General features: G+C 44.8%; 1 protein-coding gene across 2 annotated transcripts in view; it reads left to right on the top strand.

Annotated features, from left to right (window-relative positions):
- ARID5B (AT-rich interaction domain 5B) overlaps nucleotides 1-21,519 on the top strand; it is a 198,182-nt gene that overhangs the window by 151,950 nt on the left and 24,713 nt on the right. For both annotated transcript variants that reach the window (XM_075534830.1, XM_075534831.1), the window contains 3 exons: nucleotides 5,751-5,955; nucleotides 7,967-8,019; nucleotides 19,513-19,610. In XM_075534830.1, coding sequence (XP_075390945.1) covers nucleotides 5,751-5,955; nucleotides 7,967-8,019; nucleotides 19,513-19,610 — 356 coding nt within the window. The remainder of the gene's footprint in view (nucleotides 1-5,750; nucleotides 5,956-7,966; nucleotides 8,020-19,512; nucleotides 19,611-21,519) is intronic.

The following is a 21,519-nucleotide window of genomic DNA, read 5'->3' as shown; positions in this document are numbered from 1 at the left end:
AATGAAGCCAACAGCCGCCTGCTGTCCAGATGGGCTATAGTTGAGGTTCACTGACTTTTCTTCCGAAGGAAAAATAATAGTCAAGCCTGGATCATTTCTAAGACCAGGGCCGTTTTCCCCGTTGTTGGTGTTCAGTGGTGGATGCGGTTGGATTATGCTGCCTGCAGCTTCTGAGAACTGGTCGAATCACCCTGCTCTTCTCAAAGTTGTGGATTACAATACTGATGTCATCGTTTGTGGTGGTTCTGGCAAGACGGTTTCCCCTAGAAAGGGGACGATTGGCTGGTTTGAAGTATGGTGGGCTTAACTGTCCGCACCAACAGGGCGATGAAAAACCCCATGAAAGGACCAAGTCAAGTGTGGGGCCAAGAACGACATCAAAGAGTTGTTTGAGTCTTAAAGTGTTCTCCTGACGTGCTGCGGTAGAGACCGCCTGACCATTTGCTGAGCTGGATGCAACCTTTTAGAAGAAAGTCAATGGTTTAACTTTGTGACCAAGACCTGTATGACCGTCTTGTCGCACATGCCACCACCAGCATCTCTCACTCTGGAAAAAGACGGCTTTCACCGCAGCACACGGCGAAGATCTGAGAGTAAGGGTCCGTCTGCTGGATTTGCTGTGCCCGGGAGTGCAAAAGCAAATGAAGCCCGTCACCCCTGGCAGGTCCTTCTCTCTCAATGACAACTGGAAGACCAACACTGACTGACCCCGTTTGATAATGGAGGGGGAGTTTGATGGCAACAGGTGCATATAAAGGAGATTGCTGAAGATGTCATGGCTGTGTCCAAGCCTTGCTCTTTCTCGGGGACCTGCTTATAAGCAGATCCAGGGTTCTGGCTTGTTTGCATGGTGGTCTATAGAAAAGGAATCTTCTTGGCCAAGGGTCTCAAATGAAACCTGTGTGGATGAGGACACATGATTTCTCATATCCCCTAAGTATTTTCCCAAGGTCAGCCGTGTAGAACCCAAACTCAAACCACCTGCTTAGTCAGTTCTGACTCATAGTGACCCTTAAGTAGGGTTTCGAGACTACGAGTCTTTATGGGAGCAGATAGCTTCAACTTTCTCCCACAGGTCGGCTGGCGGGTTTGAACTGCCCACCTTAAGCTTAGGAGCCCAAAGCTTACTGGACAGTACTATCTGGGCCCCTTGAATGCATGACAGGTGGCTTCTCTTCTAACATCAACAAATGTGGTTTTTAAAAATTTAAATCACAAACATACTTTCAATGTTTCACAAATGTTATCCTTCCACCATCCTTAGAACTTACCCCCCCCTGCCCCCCTTCCAGGTGTTGTCCTTCCCATTTTACTGAGGACAAACTGGGAGCCACCTAGCTAATAAGTGACCAGATAGATGTGAAGTGTCTAGCTTCTTTACTGCTCGTTCGGTACATCTGATGCCCTGACTGGGGGCAAATTCGTTCTAACTCAATCCTGTGGCAGGATGTGGTTAATATCAACTGGGTGGGGGCTCACTGAGAATGGTAAACGTGGACGCTTTAATTAGCACCCCTCCCCCTTGGATGTACTGTTCTTCAGACACTCCAAAGCACTTAGCGTGAACTCAACAGGTGTGGTTTCCAGGCTCTGAGAAACCGATCTTGTCGTTGACTGTCACCACCTAGAAGGTCAGCTCTCCCAAGGCCTGCAGGAAGACTGGCTCCAATTTCCATGGACGCCTGCGTGAGCATAATTCAGTAATTTGGGGAAACTCCTCCCCTAAAATGTGGAGAATGTTTTGAGTCAATGTGAAAAAACAGAGAGAGTTTTCCTTCTGCTTTGGGGGTTTCTGTGCAGGTGATGTGAAGGTTACGCAGCTCTCGGAACAAGGAGGGGAAACCTCCTCCACCAGTAACAGTGGGCTTTTGACCTAATGATTTTGATAATTGCCCCATGACCCCTCTAAATGACTTACAGACAACTCAAACTGAGCATACACAGCTCAGATGGACCAAAACAGAGTGTGGAGCCAGGCAGACCTGAGTTCGAAACCCAGAGTTCTGCCCCTACTTAGCCTTATGACAAGTTAAATAGCCTTGCTGAGCTTCAGTGTCCTTACTGTGAAATGAGACTGAATACGTCCTCCCTTTTAGGATTCTGATGAACACCAGAGTAGACTTTGGAGGGCCTATGGCACTATACTGAAGCCCATGTAGGTGTTCAGTCAGTATTAGTCTCTGCCCTTTGGGTCAATATATTCAGGAAGGCGGGATCTTTGGGAACCACCTAGTTTTGTGTTTTACATTATACTATGTAATTCACATTTCTAAGCTTGATGCTTTCTAGTGCCTAGAATGGAGACAGGCTTTTTAAGGGGCATTTTGACCACCAACTTAATAGATTAAGTTTCAGTAAAGTGCAAGGTGAGTCAGAAAATACTGCTACGAGGATTCCCGCTCACCCATGCTCAGGTCCATTCCGAAGCAAACGCGGTTACACACGCCTCTGAAACCAACAGCTGGCTGCAGGCCAGTTCTCTCGCTGACCCCCTTGTCTTAGTCTCCGGAGGGTACCTTCCTAAAGAGGTCCCATCAAAGGAGTGGCTCTGCTGGGCCCATGAAGGGGATCTGCAGGACCCATTAAATTCCAGGCAGGTCACCCCTGAAGGGTATGTCAACTGTGCTTGGGGATTCCTAAGGGACAGTCGTGATCAATTTTCTTGAAGGGCATAGGCCAATCACAAGTGCTTAATTCAGAAGAAATTCTAAGACTGTCGAAAACTGCATGGGTGAGGAAAATAGCAGGAAAGTTTGCACCCAGGGATTGTCCTTTCCTGACAGTTCCCCTGCTCACAGCGCTCTTAGGAGAATGTCACCGGAAATCCTTGCCCTATCTACCTGACAGCCCTGCTCCTGCCCCTCCCGACATCACTTTGTCCCCCAAACTTAAGGAATATTTCAAAGGAAGACGATTGGAGCCCCTCGAGGGCGGGAGTGAATTGAAGAGCACAGACTTCCTTGGGGAAGGGTTGGAGATACGGAGCCAGCACCATCCTAAGCGTGTAGACCCTCATGGAGGTTATGTTGAGAAACAATTAACTTCACATTTTGAGAATTTCGTTTTTCAAGTTCGCTGTGATTTTGTAGCCATGTTTTCAGCCCCTCCATCATACGGTGTTTAGAATTACAAGACTCCAAGATTAGAGTATGTGTCAGCCCTGGCTTTCTGAGTTACCACACCACCCTAACTACCATCTGGCTTTAGGTTTGGGGCGGGGAAGGGGAGGGGTGGGGTCTGGACATCTTGTAATTAGTAATACTTCATACAATATTGTAGCAATAATTTGCTGATATTTCTTGAAATGTTAAAAGATCAGATTTATAAGGATATTTATAATAACAGTTTTTTTAAAGGTATTCTACTTCAGTCAGAACAAATTGACAGCAGTTGTTGAATTAGAATCCCTTCCTAAGTTGGAAACTCCCTCCCTTATCTGCTCCCTATCTCATACTCGGTCCATATTAACTGGATGGTCTTATAGACATTACTCATCTTCTCTGTACTGAAGCCTAGTCTTCCTATCAGCCTCATGAGTTTGATGAGCTGGAAATTAGATCATACAACAAAAAATGTTTAGAACAGGCTACCTGACAAGTACAGGCTTGTCTCCTTTTTTACATGTGTTGTTTCATTGCACTTTGCAGAGACTGTGTTTTGTACACATTGAAGGCTCGTGGCCCTCCTGCCTGTGCTGACCAAGGCCATCTGGGCGCCATTTTCCAATAGTATGCGCTCCCTCCGTGTTCCTGCGTCACGTATTGGTCATTCCCACAATAGTTCTTACTTCTCCATAATGCTTTTGTGTACTTGATAGACGGCAACAAAGGGTCAATGTAGCTTTTGTGTGCCCTTGGGGGTAAAATGCGTGTGACTTGCCATATTTGCTTTATTGCAATATTTGCTATATTGAAAGTCTGAAGCCAAACCCACAATACCTCTGAGGTCTGGGTGTGCTCACAAAAGGCCAGTGGGCAAATATAGATGGATACTGGAGTGACTGTATGGGTTTTTTAAAAAAATCCATTAAATTATACATTTCATTAGCCCTTTAGACCCAACAACCTAAAATCCGGCTGTGAAAAATGATAGCATCACATTTTACAAGATGTTCATTTTAATGTCATGGTACAATGCACTCAAGTTTGAAAATCCTGTAAATAGGAAAATCTACATGGAAAAGGACTTGCATCCCATTTGCACAGTGCCTCGCAAATTAAAATCTTACCTTGAGGCCCAGTGCAATGAGTTGTGCAGGGAATTTTGTCTTTCCAGGACCAGTCTAAAGATATTAAACCAGTGTGTTCACTTGAGAGAATAAGCAATAAAGGAAGCCCTTCCAGAGGATGCTTCTCCCTTTAATAAATAAGCCGCACCTTTTAATGTGCTTCAGTGCTTGGGAAGGAAGATTTGTGGGGAGAAGGTAAAGAAGGGCGATGTACACAATGTTGGAATGTACACATTCCCCGTGGGCTTGCGTGAACTCTTAGGTCTGACCCTTTGTACTTTACCCTCTTACAATTAAAATAGCTCAGTAACTTAGTGGTATATTTAACAACTATCAAAGGCCTCCTGGAGAACATGGCCAGCGAGGAGGGAACATTAGGCTGGCAGCCTGCTATGCCCAGCTCTGTGTTCTTGGCTAGTGTGCAAGGCAGAGTATCTGGCCTGCTTACCACCATTTGGTTGTCAATCGTGGAGCTTCTCAGTGGCACTTTCAGCGGATCTGCTCCCTTTCTTATGGCAGGATAACATCTACGTTCCCCAAATCCTTGGGTGGTACAAACATGTAATACACTCAGCTGCTAACTAAGAGCCTGGACGTCCCACCCCACCTCACCCCCATCCCATGCCCCCCTTTGCCCCCACCAGGTGCCTTGGAAAACAGATGCACTTCTGAAAAAGCAGCCATGAAAACTTGATGGAGACTAGTTCTAGTCTGAGACACATGGGGCCGTCATGAGTCAGGGGCACCATGAGTTGACATCTCCTCGACAGCAAGTGTTTGTTGTTTTGCTGGTTGTTGTTATTGTTTAGTATTTCCAGAACTGACCCCCAAGCAAGAAGCTCTCATGTGGCATCATCCGAGGCCTGTGTGTCTGGGCATCGCCCGAGGGCCACGGGCAGCTGGAACCCTACTCCTGTGCCTGGTGCCAGCATTTCCTGGCACTAACACACTTTTGTTTCTCGAGGTTGCTAGAGAGAGGATCAACAAGTTGAGTTGCTTAGGAAGAACTAGACTGGCCTGTCATTTTGATTCAAAGTACCTGGAATGGGACTGTTTCCTAGGAAGGCAGGACTTGTCCAAGGGTTGTAAGGAGGAGAAGAAGGAACCCACCCAGATCAAACATTGTTGCCTGGCTTCACGTCCACATAACTGTGGGGTCTTAAAGAAAGTTGCTAAACCACAGCCCCCGGGCCATTTGTTCCTATACATAAAGGGGTTTCTTGGGGAACACCGTGCCCATCTGTTTCCATGTTGCCTATGAGTGTTTTTTACACCACGCCAGACGAGTGGAGTCGTTGTGGTCGTGGCTGGGTCGCTTAAAAGCCCATCTCTTTTATTCACGCCATGGCCCCATGCAGAACGTTTGTTATGCCCGGGTCTAAGGCCATTCCCAGAGAGCGAGGTCTTTTCGGGGCTCTTGGCAAACAGGAAGGACTGACTTCTGCCTGCCCTCCCATTGAGCGGTGGGCGTTGCTCGTGCGTGGTGTCCAGAAGCCCGATGTGCATCTCCTCTCTCTTCCAGGTGAAGTGTGAGGCCAGGTCAGCCTTGACCAAGCCAAAGAATAACCACAGTAACTGTAAGAAAGTCCCCAATGAAGACAAGCCAAAGGTGTCCATCGGTGAGGAGTGCAGGGCGGATGAGCAGGCCTTCCTCGTGGCGCTTTATAAATACATGAAAGAAAGGAAGACGCCAATAGAACGCATCCCCTATTTAGGTTTCAAACAGAGTAAGTATACTCGTCTTCATTTTGGAGACATCACAGCTGTTCTGAGTCTTTGAATTGAATGGGGGGGGGGGGATGGGCTGGGGGGGTGACCCAAGGGATTATGTTGAAATCCTAATTTGGGGCTGGTGCCCTATGTTTATCCTGAGTCTGAAAGTTGTCCAAAGCAAGCCTTTTCTCTCCTGCCTCTTTCTGTTACATTGTTCCCTTCTGGGGGGCAGTTGCAGGGAGATATTTCTAGGCTCGAATCCACTGATTATGACTGGAAATAGACATGTTGAAAGTTTCTCATTTTCTGTTTTGTCAATCTCGCAAGTCCCCAACGCCTTTCTTCTGAGATAATCCTATGACGTAGCTTTATCAGGCGCAGATGTTGCCTGTGAAAGGCTGCTTTTCAGAGGAGGCCGTTTAAAGGTGGACAAACAACCACAAAGAGAAAACATATTCCCGAAACCCAAATGTGTTCAGCGATAAAGATCTGGCTTCAGAGGAAACAAGAAATACAGGCTTGGGCAGGGGCCCTATTTTTAGCGGCTTTGACATGTACATTTTACGTGTCATTGTCTATTTGTAAGAGAGCCAGGCATGCAGAGCTGAGCAGAATTCCTTATAAAAGAGAAGAAACCCAGACCCTGGGCTGATTTTGCAATTGAATATATATTTGCCTCTGTCTGGATTTAGTGACACACAAAGCGATGAGCCCCTGGCTTGAAATATTATTTTCTCCAAACGTATCTTCCTAGATTAAAACCATGTGTCATTTTGATGACGAATGTCAAGCCTGTATGTTTTACATAACAATTTACATACCTAATAGCAATTGGCACTGATTGCCACAGAACACTCGCAGCCATTATAAACTTATATAACTAGGAATGATTACAATGTTTGTCTGAAAACTGGCTGCTTGAAATAGAAGTAAAATTAATGTACTATGAACAGCTTTGTTGCATTATGCATTGGTTCAGATTAAATCAAGGCTGAGGCAGGGCTCTTGATAGCTTTGAAATAGTACAAGGTTCAATGAGGCTTTGAGAACGTGTTGTGTCAAATAACCTTTTTCTTAAAAAAATGTACTATTATTTTCGCTTTCTTCTTCATTTCCTTTTGCCAAGGAATTACTTGAAGTTCAATTTCCCCCCCTTGTAAAAGAATCAAATTCATAGCAGCCCCATATTCCTTGGAAGTTGGTACAAATGAGCAGGGTTGCTGGCAATTTGGAATAGTTGTTTAGCAGCAAAATCATTGCAAACTCTGTAAAGAGAAACCTGCTCTATAGTGTATATGTTGATGTATACACATTTCTGTATGTATGCCTATCAGCGCACAGTGAAATCCGCGGGCCGTTTGGTCTCACTGCTCAGTTCCTTTGTGAATGAATGTCTTTCTCAACTCCCTGTGATCTGTTACATCACTTCCGCCTCCTGTCTGAAGGATGTGTTTCCCCAGTTATTGGAAGACACCACGTGGTTATTGAAATCTGATAGGAGCCTTTAATATAGTGCTGCCCATCAGAGGTCCAATTACTGAAGTCATCATTTATTGGATTGGATATGACTTACTCATTGTGGAAATAAATGTCTTATCTCAGGGAAGCATTCTAAATTATCCTTTAATCAACACCTTCTTTCTAAGGGTTGAACAAAACCAAGCCCAATTTTGATCTTACGCACTTTTTTCCCAGGGGCCCATCCAGCTTCATGTTCCTTGCTTTGTTGATGGCAACAGAGCTAAACTTGTGTTGTCCTTTATCCTAAAAGTAGAACCATTTCCGTAGTTTTGTGACTGTTTCATAAGACATATTTTAAGTGGTAATAATATATCCTGTTGTTGAATGCCCCTTGGCAAACTGTTTCCTAAGAACTTAATTCTCCGGGGTACGTTAGTATTTCTTTTTCTGTTTTTTTTTTTTTAAATCTTTCTCATTGAAAAACAGAACACAGTGTTTTGATTGACAGTGCTCGGCGATCTGTTGATGCAATGCTTATCTAAATACTTATTGTCCCTCCAACAGTTAACCTTTGGACTATGTTTCAAGCTGCTCAGAAACTGGGAGGATATGAAACAGTAAGTGTTTAAGCAACTTCAATGAAATCGCTTTGCAATCTAACCCGGACCCCGCTCCCACCCTCTACCAAAACGGAGAAAAGCAAGCCATCATGGACTGCCTTTGCAAATGACTCTACACTTTTGGGGGTTTATTGGGCCGGTTTTGGAAACGGTCCCAATTAGTTCCAGGTTTGGCAAAATTGCAAACTTGTCGTAAAAACTACAAGTGGAAAACATATGTAACTCTCCCCTGTCAGGGAAATTAGTTGGGTCTGTAATTTTTTCCCATGTTGAGAAAGGGCTATTATTGTACAACAAGCCAAGATTGCATAAAAGAAATTTCCCTTGGCAACATACCTGACATCTGTTCATGTCTAATATGGGAAATGTATTAAAGGCTTTCAAAAGTAATCAGTATTGGCCATTAAGGAATAGAATGCAGCGAACCCTTCTCTCATTCTAAGGCAAAGAAGCTTTATTAGCCCAGGGTCACTGCCCCATAAGCAGGAAGTTTTTGAGCTTATTCAGAGCAGGCTCTGACCCTCTGTATCAGCTAATTCTAACTGACAGGAACGGGTTATTTTTAGTCCCCAGGAAAATTTGATGGCCATGGATTTTACAGCACGTATTTTCAACCAGTAAAATGTTAGCACAACAACCTAAGATTAAAACCTTGAAGTAAGAAGAAAGAGCTGTATTAATGTAGCACAGGGAGATGGCATCTGTAATAAAATCAATTGACATAGGAAGATGTCGTCATTGGAAACATTTTCTCCTCCGCACAGTGATCAGATTAACTTGTGCAGTTTCTTCTGCAATTGAATAAGAAATTATGTGTTCCCTTTCCTTATGAAGTAATCTGGGATATCTCTGTGCTGTAGTAAAATGACAGTAAGAAACACGAAATCAAGAAGATGAAATTATTGTAGCTGAAAGGGCACAGCCAGGGTCTCTTGCCAGACAAAGCATCTTGTCCCACAACCTAACCCAGCGATCTGATGGCACGAGCTGGGGTGGGGAGCAAGGTGGCAAGGCATTATGGTACTCAGATAATCTGGTCTTTTTTTCTTTTATTTTAATCTGGTCTTTCAAAGAGAGAGATTTGCCACGAACTCTGACTATACCCATTTTTAGGTAAATATATATGCCTATCAAATGCCATTTCATATATAGGGTCTCTGTATGGTTTATAAGGGAATATGATGTACCAAGTACCTATAAAATGTGTATTTACAAGACATGAATCAACTTGAAACATTTCTTTTATCGAGTGTCTTAGATACAAATAAATAATGTAATTTTTCACTTGGTTTGCTCTGTTGATAAGACAAAGAGATTGACTCCTTACCACTGTAGCTCAGACTTTTGCAAAATCCTGAGCTAATTATAGCTTTCACCCATGTGCAGAATATGATAACTCATTCAGGATTAGTCTCATAAATTCGGAAATCAACCCCTGAGCCCAGACTTTTATTGTTCTGCATAGGAGTGCACATTTTTTATGCACTGCGACTGCAGATAGTTACATGGTATTGCACAATATTGTGAAATGTCTCTTTAAACCCAGGGACTTTTTGTTATTCACTGAGAGGGAGAGTGCCCGCAAATGTCGCGGAATCAGTTGTTCCTGTTTTCCTGGTTTTTTTTCTTTTCTCTTTTTTCTTTGATGGCCATCCAGCAGCAAGATGGCATACAAGGGGTTTCAAAAGGTTTGTGGGAAATCCATTGTTCCTTAATTCCATTTTCTCCTATGAACTTGTTGTAACCCCTCATCGTACACACAAGAAACTTCTGATACATTGCACAGCATCAGGGGCAGGCTCATGCAACCAAGAGTCCTTTTTCTTTCTTGGAGCATGAGCACGAATGACGACACAGATAGCAACTCACCTGACCACACGTGTACTGAGAACCTCGCTGTGTTCAAGGCAGATGTGAAAGCGTCTAGGCCAGTGGGTGGACCCCTTAGTTGCTTACCCTCTTGAATCGGTGATCACTCAAGTGCTTAGCAAGGGGAGTGACTTTCCATGGCCGCTGCACATACTCTGCCTCCAGTAGAAATGGGAGGAAGGGCCAGAAGACTCCGATGCCGGTCGAGGAAAGGCCCGTGGGACTGATGGAAGTGAGAGAGAGACGATTCTGGTCTTGCAGGAAGAGAATCAAATGGGGAGTAGCGGGTGGAAGTGTGGAATTAGGAGAAAGTTAGGTAGAGTTTGAGTCACTTAAAATGCCCAGAGGGATGGAATAAGCAAACACAAAGGGCAGTCTTTAGAGGGATGGCAAGGCGATGGGGCTGAGGAAGGAAGTGTGCCAGGCTGGGCCCTGAGAGGACTCCGTAAGCATGGGGAAGGGCCTGCTCCGAAGGTTGATAACCCGCTAAGAGTGGTGCTTTGTGATTTGTTCTGCTCCGGTGTGTGTATGTCGGTGAAGAGAGTCTGGGTGAGGGACCAGGGGGAACCATATTGGAATCAGCCTTCCATCTGCTTAGGAGCCTCAGATCCCTGCAGACAAGGACCGGTACCCTCTGTGGGCCTTTCCTGCTCACCTCTCCACTCACCTGCCATCTTGGTCATCATTGGCTGAGTCCATTTTTGTTCTTGTTTTTCCTGAATGCCTGCCATCATGTCAGGCAATGCATCTAGGTAGGCATCCTAATATAAAATTACCATCTATGCTCATTGACTAGGTGTAAGGCCCACGGGTGAGATTTTGTCTAACCTGAAGAGTGCTTTTGAAGCAAGATTTTCCCTTGATTTTCAAAATAAAAGTCTTTATCCTACCTGTTGACTCTGTAGGCACTGAAGCTTGCCACTCTCCCTCATCCTTTACGCCGATGAAATTTGTGCATTTTCGGTGGTGTGTTTTGAAATTTGAATTTTAAGTTAATCCAAGAAATGTACAAATAACATTCAAAGTCTGTGATTTTAACTTATCATAAAGTTACTAGAGGATACTTATCTGCGAGATTATCTGATACCAGAAGCAGGTGTGGACTGGTAATCATTTAGAGTTCAAAAGAGATCTCAGAACCTTCTAAATCAGTGATTCCCTAAGGCTAACCCAAGAGCTGGTGCTGGGATTTGCTTTGAGGAACTTTAAAGGATATGTGGTTGTTTAGTCCCATCCCCCTAGAGACATGTAGATATTTACTTTACTGGGGCCTGAAAACCAAAGACTCATTGATTGATTGATTGCTTGATTGAAGGTTCCCAGGCGATGCTAATTCAAAGCCAGTGGGCGCAATGGTTATCAACACTTACTGGACCCCATGGATCTTGGCTCCAACATGTCGCTCACATCAATATCAAGTATCAAATAATAGAACATTGTCTCCATGCTGCTACTGTAAAAACATGCTAGCGTGTTACGGTTTGCTTGGCTCTGAACAGCACCAGATTTCTGACGAGTATTTTTCCATTCAATAAAGTGCCCTCCTAAGTTCTGAGAGCACTCTTGCTTTTCATTTCTGCACTAGTTTCACTTGAACAAGGGAAGGGGGCACCTGAGCAATTGTCTTTTTTTCTGCAAACCAAAGGTTGCTTGCCCTGCTCTCAAACAGAGTTGACCAGCCGAGGCCCAGGGAGAAGAGTGGACTGGATTTACCATGACGTTCCTCACATTCTGACTGGCTGAGAATGTTGTGTACAATGGCCTGAACTTCCAAACCCCTCTGGAAGGCAAAATATCAATAAATAACCATTCTTTGGACCTTCCATTCCCAGCAACCTCTTACATCGTCCGATGATGTCTATGTATTTGGGATCATGTGTTAGGACTAGGCTCCAGTAATAACCTATTTCCACTTGTAGTGCCTTTCAATTACTTCTTGTGATTAATTAGTGCCTTATAATCATTTTGTACCTAATGTGAACTTTGCCTTATTAATGAATTGGTTGAGACTTTTATTATTATTATTACTGATTCATGAGAAAAATGCATGAACTTTGAGGATGGGTTAAGAAGTCTACTTGAGGATAAATATTCAGCAATCGTCGAGATTTGCCAAGTATGAAATTTGTGGATGTATTGCATCTGCTGGTAACTTGTGATTGGATAAAGACATCTCTCTGGAATCCCTTCTGCTTATAAAAAGAGGCCATCATAATGGGCTTGTTTTTGTTTGTGGTTATAAACTATTCCAAACCTTCTGGTTTGAATTGCGGATTATGGATTATTTCATTTCAGTCCTTCACAACCCTCAAATTGAATTAAAAGAAAGAAAGAAAGCACAGAAGTTTTATTTTAAGCCTTTTTAGCTTTCGACTAAAGGCTACATTTTTTTTCATTCTCTTTGCCTCCTCTGCCTTTTCTTCAATGCAAGTGGTATCTCTTCGTTAGCAATCATAATTGGATTAAACGGATTTGGTTGTCTAAAAACCAGTAACCTGGCAATCCCATTGGTTGGTAGTGAGGACACTTCGCTGGCAGTCATACATTGGGCTTTTGCTTCCAAACCTGTAGGAGGACAGGGCGGCCTACAGTTGAAGAGGCGCACTGGATAAAGCTTTGCCCAGTGAGCTATGGGGGCTGTCGCAGTCTGGTGAAGCAATTAAAGCTCTCGCTCTCGGAGTAGTTTGGGATGCAGCAAGCTAAGCGTGGTTTGCTGAAGTGATTTCCGTTTGGCTCACCGTTTAATGGCTAGCCAGAGGCGATTCTTAGGAGGTAGAGTAGGGACAAGGGTCTTAAGGAAATCATATTCTAAAAACAGGAGACTTTGCAGAGGGTGGCTTTCTAAGAATGTCAGCTGCAGCCTCCTCCCGCCCACAGGTGAGACAAGCCCATTCTTTTTTCATCTGGGAGAAGTTGCTTGGCTTCTGCTTTTGACATCAGTTTCAAGGCATCCTCTGAATCTAACCCTGGTTCTCTGGACAGGCAAAAGCCTCTTGCTTAATTCAAAATTCTGAAGGCCAAAGATGATGTCATGTCGTTTTGAAAGGCTCCGGTTCCTGGAGTACTACCAGGAAAAAAAGTAGTCATCTTCCTTGAATTCAGGCCGCCCTCAAGGTGCCCCGAGAAGGAGCTGGCGCCCCCGGTAGCCTGAACACTACCAAGTGCAGGCAAGCCATCCCCTGACTTCATCCTTCCCGGCCATTGGGAAGCCCCACGGAACCCAGGTCCTCAAAAAGTTCCGATTGCTGTATCTTCACTTGCCCTAAAAAATATCACAATTCCTTTATGCAACCGCAAATGGGATTGAGAAATCAAGTCTCCAGGAGAATGTCTTCGGTTACAAGAGTGGTTTGGTATTTCCGTGACTGGATAGTTTCATCAAAGATTTCTTTCCCACTCATTGGGCCCAATGTCTTGGCGAGAATGTGGGCGTGTAGAGACAGTTGCCTGGGCTCGGAAGCACAGGGATTGGAAATGACTGGTGGATAATGAAAGCCACGGGGTGAATAATGGTGTAGGGTGCTTTCACAGAGGTCTTTGAGGCTTATCCAGAGGAGGAAAAGAATATTCAAATATATTCAAAGTAGGCTGAAATCTCAAGGTACCCTGATTGATTGTTTTTACTTGAGTGCGTTCTGCTCAACATTTTAATCTACCTTTCTGATTAATCCCATGGGGTTCTGCTTTCTGCTGCATTATGAACTGCCTTCTCTTCGTGGCAGCCCGCCATCCTACCTCCTTTCTCCTCTATGACTCAGACCCCAGCACTGTGTCCTATAAGGATATGCTACCGTGGATGTGCGATGTCATAAATCTCTTGTAGACAGCCACAGGGCATGATACATCATCCAAGAGAAACCATTACTTGGATGGATTTAGAATTTTTCTATAGAAAATAAAGTTCCAGAAATTCTTTGCACCCCTGAAGACCTAAAAAATATAAAGCCAGTCTGGTTGGTGATGTCATAAATCTCTTATGAGGACCTTGTAGACAGGCACAGGGCACGCATGACACATCATCCAAGAGGAACCATTACTTCAGCGGTTCTCAGCCTTCCTAATGCCACGACCCTTTCATACAGTTCCTCATGTTGTGGCGACCCCCCCCCCAACCATAAAATTATTTTCATTGCTACTTCATAACTGTAATTTTGCTACTGTTATGAATCGGGTGACCCCTATGAAAGGGTCCTTTGACCCCCCAAAGGGGTTGCAACCCACAGGTTGAGAACCACTGCATTACTTGGATGGAAATATAATTTTTTCTATAGAAAACAAAGTTCCAGAAATTTTTTGCACCCTAAAGCCCCCCAAAATATAAAGCCACTCTGATTGGTGAGCAGAAAGCTTCAGGCTATAAGATCAAACTTTCCAGATGTGTGGGGCTAGGAGCTAGCTAGATATCTCAGTTAGAAATTGTTTATGTTCCAGATTGGGTTTTAAAGCTAACACCTATCAGAGAAGAGTTGGGCAACAAAATAAAAATATTGAACAAATACATTTTGTTGTTGTTGTTAGGTGCCATTGAGTTGATTCGGACCCATAGTGGCCTTCCTCCCAGTTGTTACCTTTGAGCCCATTGTTGCAACGATTGTGTCAATCTATCTGGTCAACAACGGTCTTTTTTTCCCACTGCCCCTCTATTAAGCATGATGTCCTTTTTAAGGGACTGATCTCTCCTGATAACATGTCCTAAGTAATTGAGATGAAGTTTCACCGGCCTCACTTCTCAGGAGTGTTCTGGCTGTACTTCTTCCAAGACAGAGTTCTCGGTTCTTCTGGCAGTCCATGGCACTTCCGACATTCTTCAGCACCCCATAATTCAAATAGATTGGTTCTTTGCAGGGTCTTCTTAGCCATTATCCCATGTTCACATACACGTGAGACAATTGAAAATACCATCTAGTGGATCGGCTGCACCATAGTCCTCAGCATGATAGTCTTGCTCTGGAATACTTTAAAGAGGTTTCAGGCGCATTTGCACAGTATAGTTCATTGCTTGATTTCTTGACTGCTGCTTCCATGAGCACTGATCATGGATCCACGTCAAATGAAATCCTTGACCACTTCCATCAAATACATAAGTGGATACCCTTCAGGCATGATGGGAGGAGTCCCTGGGGAACACAAAGAGTTAAATTCTTAGGTGCTAACCTGAAGGTTGGCTGTGGAAACCCTCTAACTGTTCCCAGGGAGAAAAGACCTATGGATGACCTGCTCTCATAAAGATTACGAGGTAGTCTTTGGAGGCAGTCGAGCCTGTTCAATAGCACTGCTATGAATGGGAGTCAACTAAACAGCACACAGTAACAAGAACTAATGGCTATTTGGGGAGTTTGGTAGCTCAAATGGTTAAATGTCCAACTACCCAAAAGGTTGACAATTTGCATGCACCCAAAGGCCCCTCAGAAGAAAGTGCTTCTAGTCCTCTGAATGGTCACAGCCTTGGGAAACACTACAAAGCCTCTGTTCTTCTCTGCACACAGGGACCAACCATGGGTCAGCATGTACTCAATGACTACTGGGTAAGACGTACTGCAGACAAGGGCAGTTTTGTGAGGAGGGGGTTGTGGTACACAGTAGATGGGCCAAGAGAGACTCCTTACTGGGCTCTGAGACCCATTGTCGCTTTGGGAAACTAAGATGGAGGCCTTTTTTTACTTCCCTCATCGTCTGTGATTAGCATTTGAATTGTATCAAAATACAATTCGTTTGATCAAAATACAATCCTAGAGATGCACTACCAGGGGGGTCTTTCCTTGCAAGTTGGAAAGAGCCCGTTTTATGATTTTCCTGTGAAAAGAAAAAAATGCTCTCAGAATGCCCTGCTTCCTCTGGGCCAGGCCGTGGACGCTCAGTCAACAAGCCCAGTCCGAGCCGCAAAGGCCCAGTGCTTTGTTCCTTCCAGACGAGCCCACACCGCTAAACATGGTGTTTAAACCCCAGCAGCTCCCACCAGGAGGCTGGCAGACCCCTACCATGCTGAACATGGCTTGCTGGGTGCTGACTGACTGCCCGCCGCCCACCGTCGGGGTTTCATTCTGAGTCTGCGGAGGTCTTCTTTCCTTGTGATAATCCATGGCTGTTCTGGAAGGGGCCTGGTCGTTTCGGTGATCAGCAAGTGTTTCAGGAGGCTTTCCTTAGCCTGGGAGGTCAGTGCACGAGGAGGACGTGGTCAGTTTGGACACACTGAAAGGACGGACTCTGTCGGCAATGGCGTTGTTCCTTCATTGGATTCTTCACAGTCAGTTCTTGTTTTGTTCATAGCTTGGTTCCCTTGTTTAGGTGGGCTGCCCGTTTTCGAATGCAGTCTTCTTGGGGGTTGGGTAGGCTTTTCTCATTGTGTTCCCGTGCGGCTAGCACAGTCCCAACCAGGTGAAGGTGACCAGGAAACGACTGGTGAGTGACTGGCTGTGTGAGCAGATGGGTTCTGATGGTGAGCACTCATCAGTGACAGGAATGGAAGAGAGAACCGAACCTCTGTTCTAACTAGAAACACACAGGTGGTCAGCAGGGGGAAGGAGCCATAGTTTGACCGGGTGCCTTTGGGAAAATCATGCCTCAGGGCTGCTAACCCCAAGGTCAGTAGTGCCAGCTCACCAGCTGCTCCGGGGGAGAAAGAGGTGGCTCTCTGCTCCCATAAAGCGTCACAGTCTCGGACGCCCACCAGGGCAGTTCTGCTCTTGACTTCTAAGGCTGCTTTGAGTCCGAACGGACTCCATGGCTGTGAGTTTCTTGCAGCCCATCTCCATTCCAGATGTCCTCTTCCTGATGATATTTCTCTACTGGTGGAAGAGAACTCAAAGTTGACAACTTGTAGCAGAAGCTGCTTCGCAGTTACTGCCGCGTTTGAAGGAAAAGCCCTGGAATTAAAGATCTTAATACATCTTTCTGACATGAGGCTGCTTTGATACCGTGGGGTTCAGGGGGTGAGGAGGGGTGTGGAAGGGGCCACCTGTTCCTGTGGCCACAAGACATTGCTACGTCATGGCTCTGCCACTGGCTCTGCCACTCTGCCATTACGTGTCGGTGGGCAAGTCACACAACATCCGAGTCTCACCTCTTTCACGGACCAATGAGAATCCTAAAGTGTAGCTTTTAATAGGTTGGTGGGGAGGTTAGATGAAATCACAGGAGTGAACATACCTCATAAAATATTAAAATATGGTATGCATAAGATGACCAGAGTGATTACAGGAAAAAAAGAAACACGGGTCGGCTGTTGGCTACTCCTGCTGGGCTGCCCAGGGTCTGCACACCTCATTCAGGCCAGGGGAGTGCGGAGGCGTGTTTCCAGGCAGCTTCTGTTCTTGGAAAGAGCCGTGGCGGCGTAGTGGATTACGTGCTGGCCTGCTCATTGCAGTCTGTGGTTTGAAACCACTAGTTGCTCTGCGGGAGAAAAGGGAGGCTTTCTACTCCTGTCAAGATTGTGTAGCCCCCAGAACCCACTGGGGGAGTGCTACTTCGTTCTGTAGCAGCAGTTCTCAACCTGTGGGTCGCGACCCCTTGGGTGGTCAAACGACCCTTTTGCGGGGATCGCCTAATTCATAAGTAGCAAAATTACAGTGATAAAGTAGCAACAAAAATAATTTTATGGTTGGGGTTGGTCACCACAACATGAAGGTTGAGAAGCACTGTTTTATCGGGTGACTTTAATGATGGCGAGAGTCTTTGCAAGTGACCCTGGGTCGTGCAAATGGTCCACATGCTTGGCTGCTAACTGCAAGGTTGGAGGTTTCCGTAAACCTCAGAGGCGCCGTGGAAGGAAGGCTTGGCGCTCCTCTGCCAAACAAAAACAAAAACGTCGTGAAAACCGCGTGGAGCACAGTTCACTCTGACGCTCCAGGGGTCCCCAGAGGGGGTCACCATGACTCAGAGTTGACTCCGCAGCACCTAGGGGGAGGTTGTTATTGTCACCGTGCGGAGGAGTGTGAGGACTAAATAGAGTGAGTGACATCCTCTGTCTTCTTGCCTGATGCCCAGGGCTCTTGAATAGATAAACCTGGGACCTTGTCAGAAGACAGGAGGAAGATGGTAATTAAATAGAAACTAATTATCAAAATAGTATTTTGAGTTCAGTTGAAAGGGATTTGAAGTCACTTATTAAAATCTTAACTGAACTGTAACCACCGAAGGCTTTTCTTTTTGCTTAAAACCGCTAGTAGAAGTAAGAGGTCGCTCTTCCTAATGAGAAACATTGAAACAAATTGGGTCAAGGATGCTTCATGGGGAACTGAACAATGCAAAAATAGCCTTGGCTCCAGGTTCTCCTTGGGCCTGTTGAGAATGGTGTATGGAAGTAAAAGCATTCTTTTTACTTCTAGTGGGAGAGGTACCATTTGACCTTTGACATTTAATACCCATCTCCTCCTCCTCAGATTACAATTCCAGAGCTTGAGTTGCAAGTTGAAGGGTTATGGGGTTTTTTTGTTTTGTTTTGTTTTTTTCTGATTGCTGCCTTTAGTTTTTTGGTGAACTGCCCTGGCAGCGTTGTGGGTACTTTTTTCCACAGACACCTCCTGCCCTGATTGTGTTAAATATACCACGGGCACCTTCTCCGGCACATTCTAGGGGCAGCATTTTCCTGTACCTCATGTTGAGAAATGCCCCTAAGTCCCCCGGCCCTTGTTCTGGCTCCCTAGTTTCAAGGAAACACTAACATGCTTGAGTCTAGTCAATGAAGTGGTTTCCCCAAGTGAACCATTTGCCAGATCTCGCATCTGTTATTTTGTGGAATCTTAATTGATATACCAAAATAAAATTAAAGAAGGAAAGGGAAAGAAAAGCCACAAACCCACCAGATCGTAGTATGCAGTTCAGTACATTGCAAGCTGTTTGTTTTTTCTCACCCCACTCAATAATATACATCGTTTGCATTTTAGCTCTGGAATGTGTTCATTTTCATAGGATTTGATCAATATCCCATTTTGTCTGACCTAAGTGAATAAAAATAAACAGCGTGTGACATACATACATTCTGACTCTAGTTATATTTTTGTGGTTAAAGGAGCTGGCATAACAGTATAGCCTGAGACGACTGTACATTCCACCACCAGTTAGATCTTTTAAATTAATTTTTATCATCGTATTGCTTTCTTTTTTAAGTGGTGCATCATATGGTTCAAAACTCAGGAGACACAAAAGCATGCTTGGTGAAACCTTTCCTTCTTCATTGATATCCTCAGCCATGGATTTGCACACCCCTTGGGCAACAGTGCATTCAGATTCATTTAAACTGATGAACTGAGATAGATTTTAACTCAAATCTGGTTTTATTGTGCAGCTTTTATCACATGACTTAGAGGCATAGGCTCTGCGTTTGACACCTGGGGGGAAATGACGAGGTGGCTATCTGGGGGAACAGCCTTAGATGAAAACAGACTAAGGGGTCACCATATAGAGCCAAGTCAAATGTCGACTTTATTGTGAGGCAAAGGCCTGAAAGTGAAAGCTCACTTTCAACCCCTAAATCCCCCCACCCCACTACACACATTTAGGCTACTCCATTTCTAGGTTTCCAGAACAGACTAGTCTCCCCTGAATGCTGTGTATGTGTCAAACCCTGGGTGAGTGAGTCTCTTTATGATGCAGGAGTGAAATTTCCCATTGCCGCTTTTGCAGATAACAGCTCGCCGTCAATGGAAACATATTTATGACGAATTGGGCGGCAACCCAGGGAGCACCAGCGCTGCCACTTGTACGCGGAGACATTATGAAAGGTAAGCCCCGGGCGGATGGGTTGTTGTTTGGTTGGTTTGGGAAGCCTTGCTTAATGAGAAGCGTGCCCATTGGAAGATGCTCCCGGTCAAGGACAAAATAAAAGAAGTCAAAAGGACTTTGGGAAACCATCCCTCTCCAGCACTTTACATTGCGATGTTCTTTTTTAAGGTGAGGTATTGTCTAGCGATAGAGCTAAAATTAGAGCTCTATTATCTTGCATTTATTCTATGATCACCTGCGTGAACAGCCCTCCCCCACTCAGCATGGGCTGTTCTGCGTGTTCTCTGTTGGTTCATTTAATAGGAGACCCTTCTTTTTTTTTATAGAAAATGGATCTGAAATGTCACTCTACGTTTGCAGTGTAGCTGATCAACATTTCTAATAATAGGAGGCTTGTCCTCACTTGTACTAATCGTGTCCCCTCTTCCCCCCCATCCCCCCTCCCACCCGCCCCCGTATTGGTATTTTAATTCAAGGGCTATACTCTTGGCCCAGGCTTTGTGTGGCTGGTTTCAAACCATTTCAGCTTTCTCAGAAAGGTGCTGATGGTGCCAACAAACTACACTCAAACTTGCCAGCTTTGAAGACTGCATCCACGGGACTGTTTTCTCTTTGTATTAGGGTTCTGACATCCACACCACTGAAGGCCGGTTCGCAAATGGATGAATTGTCCTTACTTATGTCTATAAGTTGTCCTCATTTCCTTATCACTGCTAAAGGGTTGACTCACTTAGCTTCCTGCTCTTCTGTTTAAAGCTGGGCAGAGGGAGACGTGGAGGGCAGAGCCAGCGGTGGGGTACGCGTGTGTCTTTGTGTGCGTGGATAATGGCCACGGGTAGAAGACCGTCAAGACACAGCCCGGTGGCTCAACAGATAAGCCAGTTACCTTGCAAAGTTAGCTCCCTGTTGGACTGCCATGGAACTCATCGATTCTGTGTCATGTTTTTCCTACATTTGATTGTTTTTATTGTACTATATTTAATTCTGAGCTGCCTGTCATGTGACCATTCAGCAAACACGTAGAATGTACTTGTTGGAATTATCATAGTGAATTGAGTTGGGTTTAGTGTCTCATGAAAAATCCCTGCAAAGTATTCACAAGATTATTTTCTTACTTGTGTTTAACGTACTCTGACAAGTATCTACATTAAAATGGCCTCAATCTTAAAGGACATACCATGATATATTATTTTTATGATTAGATACTTTTTCTCATAGCTTACGTCTTCTTGAAGTGGCAGAAACCCATATGCTTTCAATCAATCAACATTTAAAATTCTAGTAGAGACATCTCAAATTTCAGCAACTATGAAGCATTTAAAATTTTCCCTTCTCTACTCACTGTTTCAAGAATGCTTGGTCCTACACTGGATGGGTTTTTTTTAAGAACTGCGTCATTTCCTCTTCCAAATCCAGAATTTATATGGTAGTGTATCTCTCCCAGAGGTCAATCAAGACAAAAGAATCCACACCAGGCATTTCAACAAAGAGACTTCACCACAGGGGGTTGGTGAAGCAAATGTTGCATGTAGAACATTAACTGCACGGTCCTAACAGCTAAGAGATAGAGGGGTACAGATGTTTGGAGAATGAGCTGTGCAGAGCTGGGGCTCAGATTCCTGGAAACCAAGGACTCTCACAGCTAGAACTGGTGTTGCTGAAGGTCAGAGGAGGAGTTCTAGGGCTGGGGGCTCACCTCAGGAGGCAGTGCTCCCTCGCTGGGATTGTTCTGTGAATGCACGCAGCGAGACAGTCTGGAATGGTAGAAACAAGCTAAAGACTGGAACTGCTGCTGTTGAGTGGACGTGCACATGAACAGGCAACATCTAGAAAGAAGCAGGTCTCTTTTACTTTCTCTCTGACTTCTACTCCTCCCAATTTACGGAACCCAACAGGAAGACAGATGAC

The sequence above is a fragment of the Tenrec ecaudatus genome, chromosome 16 (genome assembly GCF_050624435.1).
Source record: "Tenrec ecaudatus isolate mTenEca1 chromosome 16, mTenEca1.hap1, whole genome shotgun sequence".
Classification (NCBI taxonomy): Eukaryota; Metazoa; Chordata; class Mammalia; order Afrosoricida; family Tenrecidae; genus Tenrec; species Tenrec ecaudatus.
Note: the sequence above shows the minus strand (reverse complement) of the source record. Positions and strands in the feature narration are given on the sequence as shown.